The sequence below is a fragment of the Bombyx mori genome, chromosome 26 (genome assembly GCF_030269925.1).
Source record: "Bombyx mori chromosome 26, ASM3026992v2".
NCBI classification, from domain to species: Eukaryota; Metazoa; Arthropoda; class Insecta; order Lepidoptera; family Bombycidae; genus Bombyx; species Bombyx mori.
This window is the reverse complement of record NC_085132.1, coordinates 4,085,492-4,095,884: the sequence shown is the minus strand read 5'-3', so window position 1 is coordinate 4,095,884 and position 10,393 is coordinate 4,085,492. Positions and strand designations below refer to the sequence as shown.

Below are 10,393 nucleotides of genomic sequence, written 5' to 3'. Positions count from 1 at the left end.
CGTCAACCCTGTCCCGCCGTTTCAATAGCCCCAACTGCGCTCCGGCCCGGTCCGAGGTAGGGCGCCGGTTGTGAGCGGCAGGAGTTTTTAGTGAGGTTCAACTCCCACATACCCCACCTGCCGCGCGGGTGGGGATCCGGCGATTTTCTCCTGTGGAAAAAAAAAAAAAAAACATTGTGACACCAGAATTTTATATATAAGATTAACAAATAAAAAATAAGGGTTGATCGTAGAGGGGTGAAAATTAAGGTTTGTATGTATTTTTGTATGCTGTATCATAAAAAAATAAAAACAAAAATTTTTGGATAAAAAATAAAAATAAAATTTTTTTGGGGTGGACCACCCTTAACATTTAGGGGAATGAAAACCAATTCAACAACAATGTTGTTTGATTCTTCACTCTGGCCGAAATGCACGCTAAGATTCGCGAAAATCGGTCGAGCCGTTTCGGAGGAGTTCAATCACGCACACCGTGACACGAGAATATTATATATTAGATGTAGGTACACCAAATATATTATACCTAACTATACTTGAGACCTTAGAACTTATATCTCAAGATGGGTGGCGAATTTACGTTGTAGATGTCTATGGGCTCCAGTAACCACTTAACACCAGGTGGGCTATGAGCTCTACAACCCATCTAAGCAATAAAAAAATAATAATAAAAAGTGGCGCTGCTGAAAACCAACCTGAGACGAATTAGAAATCTTGATTGCATAGGAGTTCATTTTACTAAGCCTTTACGCACATTATTGGCACGCACCATTCGCATGGTTACGGATTTCAGGAACCGACTCTATATTCAAAGTTTACCGAGACCTATTGCTAGCCAGATTTATCTGTGACAAAATAAAGGCTCTGTCCCTACCGTGATGCTCTTCGAGTTCTTCGTGACGTAAGAGAATATGCTGTCAATTCCATTTTCAAATTATTAAAACAAAGATTAACTCAATTGAATCGCATTTTCCCTTCCTTCTTTTTCGTTTTATTTGTGACGTCACTAACTATCCGGGAGTAATCGGACGTAAATTCCAAATCTTCAGCCTAGCTTTTGAATTTTTTTATATACCTAACCGAGTATGAACACTGAGCATTCATTGAAGTTATGAATATATAATATTCGCAAGGCCGTATGGCCGTTGTTAGTGGAATCACAGTTCATTCTCGTCCATATATCACCCGGACAAGTCACTTTGTTTCCTTATCTATTCGCTGGTAAGTAATTAAATGTATATATAGCTATTCTGGCTACGCTCTGGCTAGTAGATGAGCTTACGGGGTTCAACCAGAGAGTGTGCTAACACTGGTCCTAACAAGAGCAGTGTTTCGCAGAACTTACCGCACCAGATCGGAAACGCGACCCACTGAAAAGAACCGGCGAGAAACTCAGTGGGTTATGTCTATGGGCTAGTCCGCAAGTCAAACTCTTCGTAGTAATCTAATAGATCACGAGGACGGTGACGGCTTAGGTCAGATATGTATTTAGCGGCGGCCACGACAAGAGAGTTATCGGACCTTAAATAAGATGTGTGGAGACGAAATCACGGAGACACATATTTTTTTTATTGCTTAGATGGGTGGATGACCTCACAGCCCACCTGGTGTTAAGTGGTTACTGGAGCCCATAGACATCTACAACGTAAATGCGCAACCCACCTTGAGATATAAGTTCTAAGGTCTCAAGTACAGTTACATAGGCTGCCCCATCCTTCAATTCGAAACGCATTACTGCTTCACTGCAGAAATAGGCGGGGTGGTGGTACCTACCCGTGCGGACTAACAAGAGGTCCTACCACCAGTAAAAATTGTGTTGGGAAACTTAAAATGAGAAACGATTTCGTGTTAAATTTCTTTATTTCAGTTCATTAATATTATATCAGGTAAACGGGCGTTACATTCGATATACATACTTCATAATAATATGATAATGTGGAAAAGTGGAAAAATACTAGCTTGTAGGATATAAATTTGCTAATTATTGTCACGAGTGGATGTTGATTCTGTGCAAGAGCACTGTTCAAATACAAAAAAAAGAGATTTAAAAACTTACTCTATCAGCTTTTAGTTCAAATGTGCATCATCTCTCATAATTTGAATACAGGGCTTATTATATTAAAATTACTCAATGAACCTTTTAAATTTTACCCATTTTTTTTCGATCGTGTTAAATTTCTGGAAGCTATTTTTTTTATATTATTTTGCAATTTATCATATTATAATATAAGCAGTTATTAAATTTAATCAAATTGCATTAACATTTGATGCACTTCTGACCTGATATTTAGCTAATTTACTTTCGCAGAAGTAAAAAGCTATTAATGACTTAAGATTTCATATTCTTAATCACCGTATTACAACATTTCGTGTTTCATACTTATCTCAATACAAGATCATCTATTCTAGTGAAGTATAACAATATCATGTATTAATTTATTGTACTCTAAGGTGCAACAGCGTAATAACTTTAAAAAAGGGATTCAATATCTAATTAGTTACATAGGTATAAAAGTTTTGTAAATAGGTCAATATGCAAATTAAAAATGAGGAAATATTCCAGTAAATATGCGGAAATTGTGAAAAATAATAATTGTCGAATAAGGCGCTATCGATACCTTTATCTGAGATAATTTACCCAACCACTTGGTAAGAGTATTCAAGAGTATCTTACAGAGAAAAAAAAATTATTTATTTATTTATTCCACACACTGAACGAAGAACCGAATGAACGAAGTCAATATCTCAATTGCAATGTAATTATGTTTTTTTTTTCATCCATCTGTCTATGCAATAAATAATAATAAAAAAACTGACATCAAATATAAATGTCAAAACGTTAGTCCGAAAAAGCGAACACTTTTCCATGAATTACTTTTAATAATTAGATAGAACAACTTCCTAACAGAGGGCTTTAGTCTGTATTTAGATATTACCTACCCACTATAACTTCGAACAGGTTCTTGCGGAACACCCTGTATACAAGCCAAGAAAAAATCCCAGTCTCTTCATTGATAAGCGAAGACGAAAAAGTACAACATTTTATTCAATATATATCTACAGGTTTTTAATGCTACAAGGCAATGTTATACCAGAAATCACTCGTTATGTGTGTATTAAAATTAAATGATGCTATAACCAAAATACTAATAATAAATATAGGCTTTGATATAAGAGAAATAACTGAATGTATAATGTAATGATGTTACGAGGTATGACTATCTACAGATGGGAAAGTTAAAGCTATTATTTCACAGCCTTCGACTAAGGAGTGCTCCAATATACATTTTTATGTAATCTATTTAAAGAATCTCATTTGATTTTAGTGCATAAAGTACTATAAAAGGTGGAGATTAAAGTTAAGACATTTCTTTAGCAAGTGCACATTGAATACATAACGACAATATTTATATATAATATACGTGTGTAATAATATATGTACATTCAGTGTCTTAATCTAAGTATCCACCATGGTATGTATAATATTATGTTCCGAACAATTTAAGTAGAGGGAACTTTTCGTCTTAGCCCCAACAAACAGAATCTGATGGATTATCGTGTAAAGCCGGGTATCCACTAAACGCAATTTTTTTTTTCGTGTTGAAAGTGGAGACGCTTCCTCAACTCGAGGCACGCCGCGATACGAGGCAAATTCGTCGCCGCGAACCGAGCCATATTTTGTCGGTTTCTTTGCCGTGCTCAAAGGAGCCTCACTCCGAGCCAAATATATTAAGTGTAAGTATAATCTATGGTCCGAGCCGTGCATTTGCTGAAGACGGGCGTGTCCCCTCGGATCGCAATGGACAACGCGACTGCTATTAACCTGATAAAATTATATGAGCGCTCACTTTCATGTCGCGCTCTATTCCGGAATAATTATTTTATCCACAATCGTATCCTATTTTGTACAGCATTTTGTTGCTCCCTCTTTTTTATTATTATTTTAAGCAACAGCTACTTGACGCGCGTCTGCTGCCATCGCGTTTTGGCTTTAAACCTTAAGTGTATAATCTATGCTTTAAACTGCCGGATCAAGCTGAGGCGACTCGCCTCTAGTGGACACCCGGCTTAAGGTGTATTGATTACGCTTAAATCTCGACATTAGATACCAATTATAGTCTTAAAATTTTCGTAAATAACGTTGCTTATAAGAACGCTGCACACGGTTCAAAATATTATATATTGGATAATTTATACATTTTTTATATTTTCACCTTGAACCCTTAGCTTTAGAATTTTTTTTAACGTATTTTTATTTTTATTTTATTTCGATCGATAATAAAATGCATTCAATAAGTGATTAACGGCAACGATACATTTCAATAGATATTTTTTTATTGGATACGTACATATATTGAAATATTACAAATCTTAATAACTATTTCAGTAAATAAATCTATTACACCTAATAAATCTCTTGCATATAGCGTTTATTGTCTTGATTAACGGTGATATTACAACTTTACTATTTATTAGATCCAAGGAAATATATGAGTATAAGAATCGGTAATATCATAAACTTTTTTTTAACAATGAAGCGTATCTGCTTTTCAGGATTCACCTATAAGATTAAAACCTAAAGGTCGATACTAAATAAAAAATGTTCTTCGTCGTCTTTGATTCCAAAAGATGAACAAATTTTGAAATATTGAGACGACAAAAATACGTCTCAAAACTGTTTTAGGTTTTGAAGAGGAAACCGCGTCAGTATGTAATACAGATAGCCGTAAAAGTTTAAAGCTGAATATTTAGTTTTAATTCATACTTTTCATCTTTCTAAGCAGATTTTTAAACTTTATTGTTACATTCGAAATATATTTTAATAATTTATATCAACATTTGGACTTATACGATTCAGTAACTTACAATTTACTTTAAGTAAATCAAATATAAAACTCAAAAAAAACATTAAGAGAACATGAAATAAAATTCGTGGTACCGTTACGTTTTTCTATCGATTGATAATATTAAAACAATTCATTGTACTTACCCACGTTCTTATTAATTAAATGTCTACAATTCAAGAATTATTTATATTTTATCGTATGATTGAATGTCGGATAAGGCACCGGGGTATCTACACGATTCACGAGTGAACTAAAGAGGTTCCCATCCAAATTCCAATGACAAGCAATAGGCCAGAGGTGCGTAAACTTTTTTCGACTTCGACCTATTTAGTAGAGTTTTTTTGGCGAACCCCTGGATAGTGTAGATAAATATATTAGTGTGGTGGCGAGTGTAGGTAGATACATATATTACAAGCTGCTAAAGCGACTACGAAATATAAAAATTGGCACCCCCCAACAACTTTCTGGCGTCCCCTACAGGGATCTCGACCCCTAGTTTGCGCATTACTCCAGTAAGCAATCTAAATGTAATAACGAAACAATACGAAAAATTATATACAGTAATCTCTAATACGAGAATAAGAATCAATTTCGAGAATTTATGTTCCGGTAACTAACCTTTAAGCCAAGTCTTATTTCTTCTTATTTTCTGTTAAATGAAAAATGATATGCCGCCAAATAAGATGAACTTGATTAATTTGAGACTAATAAATTGAGGTGAAATTAAGTCACAGTAAACTTGGGTTACTTACTGAAGCCTTTTTAGTGGACTTTTTGGAAGAACCCGAAAAGCTACTTCCAGCTGCTTAGCTTCTTTTTCCCAAATTTGTGCACTTTCGCAGATGCTAAGCAGTTAATAAACGGCAAGCAAAAACCAAATAAATTATATTCGTGTGAAATTTTTCGAGACAATCTCTATCTCGCTGACATCAACTTACATCCAGGACAAAATGTAATTCATTAGACTAAAATTAGCTTTTAAATATAAAGCATCGATTACGCTCTACACCATCTATTCACATCACTACAAGGGAGGGAGAAAAAAGAAAAAAAAAGCAAAATAAAAACATTCCTCTATTTAATAAATAAAAGTAAACAAATGCTGAGTGAGGAGAAACAAAATCGTTCAAAGGTGAACAAAAATTTGGCTTGCGTCATGAACACACGTTTTTAACACTAGAAAAAAAAACCCACGAATGCGTCTTCAAATGCTAAAATATAAACAGTATCATTCATTGGGAAATATTTTTTGTTACGGAAAACGGTTCGTTTTCAACTTAATACGGAACTATTTCGTAGTCATACCTAGACATAATTAAACCTACTTAAACGGTTAAGTCTCGCAGTTTTTTTTTTCTATAACTGGGAACAAATCATGGACGACGGCCATCCGACACCAATTTAGGATGCCCTGCGTTATGGGTAGCAGAGACTGATAAACATACTTAAATACACATGTTTCAACATATTCATATATAAATAATAAATAAAAACACGTGTGGCACTCGGGGACAGCCGCGGTAAAGCTATTGCAAAGCATTTTTTATTAACTTATGCAATTAGTATTAGACAATAATAATTTAATATTAAAACAATAATAAAAATAAGACCACTCTATCTTTATAAACATTAAATGTCCCCTTCACACTCATAAGCTAGACCCCGTGAGAGAGAGATGGGCAAACTTTTCATGATGCTCATGCAGTGCGACGTCACGCCGCGCGCTTATTTACAAACACTACACCAGCGCAACGTGTGAATGTGTTGAACGCGAGATACATAGTAGGCGTAGTGGGGGTGTCAGGTTATTATCGTTACGGAATTTCTTGATTCAGTCGCCACGCTCAAAGCCCGCGATAAATGCTATGCAATAGCTTAATAAACACAACAAAGAGTAAAGCTATCTATCACACGAATGTTTGTTTGTATATTTAGGTTGATTAATTTAAATATGGTTTGAAAATGTGCAGTTTGCAATGACAACGCGTACTACCAGAGCACTCAGCGGGTCGCGATTCCTATCATTATTCATCATTCCGGTAGTAGATTCATTGGCGATGCAGTTACTATTGAGTTTTTAGGTCTACTATGGAGGCGCTCGGGCAGCTGTTAGCAAATCCCACCCCTCCTGGCTGAGCCTTTGCTCGACTAGGCCTCTGGGCCTCCAGTAAGCCCTCAAACATAAAACAAATATTACCTCACATATCTCCTACACTATCGATTTATACCTACAGTTCCCTTCTATAAATATAGTTTAATTTTAGCATTTGTAACGCATTACACAATTAACAAATAAGAACCCGTCATAATCGACTAAACTGTTGTTTACAATATCGATATCGATATGAATTGATGGTAGTTTGAAGAATCGATTTTTTTTTGTTGTAGTAGAAACCTTAAACAAAATTATCGAATATATACGATTAATAGGATGAACTAAAGAGATCGAATTTTAATTTTGTTATACATAATAATATATCGTCCATAAATTTAGTTTAGCAGCACGTATGTAGTTACTAAATACTTAACAATGCAACAAATTTATATCGATATCGATATCGATAAAATGACTTTCTAAATTAATGTTACGTTTACATAAAAAGTTATTTTAAATTAATTCAAAGAATTCACTAGCAGAATATTAGTCGCCTCAGTCTGTTAAATCTACAATACGATAAACAATATTCTTTCGATATCAAAATTTGGACAAGTCAGTATACTAAATAAAATCACGTCCAATACCTGATTTCAGATTACTGTTGCACTCAAGGATATAGGAAAGTTAGCATATTTTTAATTAGTAAAGTAATCAATTTTACGGCAAAAATTAGCATAATTTTACTTAAACTTTTAAAATTGTAACAAATTTATAAAACACTTAAACAATGACATGTTTCAAGATAAATTTGGAGATACTACAGTATTTAAATTTTAATAAAAAATTATTTTCAAAGAAATAGCTATTTAAATTGCTTACTAACTCGGATTAACTGTTTTTTTGTTTTATGATAAATAATATTAAATTTAATCAATTTTTAATATAAATATCTTTATCAGACATTCCAATTTGAATTTTTTTTGCAAAAATACAAATAAATATAATCCGATAAAAATCAACATGAGTACATTTATGTAACGTTTAATGTAAAATTTTACGTAGTAGGATAACAAGCTGTATTACTACGTCGATAATGATCATTTTCAGTTTTCTGATAAACATGAATATGTCTTATTTCGTTTTTTCAAAACACTAAATGTATTAATTTAGACTCACAATGGTGAGGCAAAAGTTTTGCTTGTCATTTTGTAGTGTCAGTCTAGTCTTAAGAAGCGAAATTCGAAAGGTTGTCATGATTTAAGAAATAAATAGTCAATTATTGAGAAAATTTTGAACAGAAATTTGTTTAAATCAAAGGCACTGATAAAACATTTTAAATAATGAAATGTTGCATTCCTTACTTTTAATTAAAAAGAAAATAATTACGATTATACATTCCTTATCTCATAACAAAGGTACATTTTGAAAGCTAACGAAATAAGATTGATTTTAATTCAATATGCAATTGCAATTACTTGAAACAAACAAGAACAACCATACTTAAAAAATTATATATATGTAACATACTAATGTACATTTTATTAATTTGGTTTTAAATGCTGTTTTCGTTACAAAGGTTTTTCTATGTTGATATTTTTATACACAACATAACGTTCAGCATTTTCTGTCTAAAAAGTATTTGAATATAATCTATTTTAATATCTTTCATCATTTTTGTCAATCATAAATTATTCTAGTAAAAAAAAAATACAAATTACTAATTGTCATTATTACATGCAAGTTAACCATTGTATCAATAAACTTTATAAAAACTTAAAACATATCAATGATTCCACTTTAATCATACAACATCTCACAATCTTCACACGCAACTCTCAAATAATGCAGTGTCTCAAAACTGCACTCGATTTTACACTTTCACAATTCGCGATATAAGTCACAAATTGCATTACGTTGATCTTCAAACACAATAACAATATTTCTCAATAATTTCAACGATCGATATCAACTGTAAACACTTTATGGTAAGTCACAAATTTCACTGCACTAACGATTCGGACACCGAGCACAGTGAGTCTCGATGTTTGTAATAATCTTTGAAACACACCAAGCAAAATTGCACTTTGACAGCTTTGTATCAGGGTACAAATTCCAGCGGCCCAGAGTTCAGAGGCCGAACCAATCGGCGGGCAGGGTCCAGCGGTAGTTGGCGTCCGTGAACATGTGCTAGATGCTCTTCCATAAGTCCATGGTGACGACGAGCGGACACAACCAGCTGAAGGTGATCCCCGACACGATGCCGGTGACGAGCATGGCGCCGCCCACCATGCCCGCAGTGGACGCGTGCTCCGGGGACACCGTGCTGCAACACAACACAGATCACACTCGCATTCCGCTTACGACATTACTTACAGATAAATTTAATTTTTTTTTATTGCTTAGACCGGTGGACGAGTTCACAGCCCACCCGGTGTTAAGTGGTTACTGGAGCCCATAGACATATACAACGTAAATGCGCCACCCACTTTGAGATATAAGTTCTAAGGTCTCAAGTATAGTTACGACGGCTGCCCCACTCTTCAAACCGAAACGCATTACTGCTTCACGACAGAAGTAGGCGGGGCGGTGGTACCTACCCGTATGGATTCACAAGAGGTCCTACCACCAGTAATTACGCAAATTATAATTTTGCGGGTTTGATTTTTATTACACGAGTTCCCCTGCACTCCGCTAGGGGTGTGAACTTACCCGCTGACGTACATCATCCCCAGGCTGCTGCCGTGGCCCGAGCTCCAGCCGAACAGCACGGCGATGAGCCAGTAGGCCCAGTCCGCGCGGACGAGCACGGGCAGCGTGCGCGTCAGCGGCTTGTAGTTGCACACGAAGTACAGCGGGATGAACAGGAACCGTAACGACGTGAACAGCGCCAGCCAACGTTTGTTAGGCTAGAAACAGAGGTTACAACATTAAATTATCTACACCATGTAACACCAGAAAATTTCCTTTCATTTAATTTAAACTTTTTTTTAAATTAACGCCATCTAGCGTTTCTACGTGGCGTAGTGTGGAGAATCCGATACCTTATTTTTTTAAGGTTCGCTCACTCGACACTGCATGTCGTGACTGTGCGTGATACTATAAAGCTGAAGAGTTTGTTTGTTTGTTTGAACGCGCTAATCTCAGGAACTACTGGTCCGATTTGAAAAATTATTTCAGTGTTAGATTTATTGGGGAGAAGGCCTTCAGAAGTTTCGGGTTACACCGACCATCAAGTGATAAAACGATTTGAACAATACAATTGAGACTTCGACCTTAGGCCTCAAGATGTGTGGCCGCATCCACCTTGCAAAACATATGGTCTCTGGTATATTATGTGTTTAATGAATATATGTATTATAATATTAATATTTTTATTTCGAAGCATTAGTCCATAGTTGCAAAATAAAAATAATGGGAATTATCATTTTTAATGCAAGGCAAGAAAAGTGGC

The 10,393-nt window shown here is 34.9% G+C and overlaps 1 protein-coding gene across 1 annotated transcript in view; it reads right to left on the bottom strand.

Moving 5' to 3' along the window:
- Window positions 1-5,905: 5,905 nt before the first annotated feature.
- LOC101741989 (equilibrative nucleoside transporter 2) overlaps window positions 5,906-10,393 on the bottom strand; it is a 39,801-nt gene continuing 35,313 nt past the window's right edge. The window contains exons 9-10 of the mRNA XM_004933007.5: window positions 9,652-9,848; window positions 5,906-9,265 (exon numbers count right to left, since the gene is read on the bottom strand). Of these exons, the coding sequence (XP_004933064.1) occupies window positions 9,130-9,265; window positions 9,652-9,848 (333 nt within the window). The 3' untranslated portion in view covers window positions 5,906-9,129. The remainder of the gene's footprint in view (window positions 9,266-9,651; window positions 9,849-10,393) is intronic.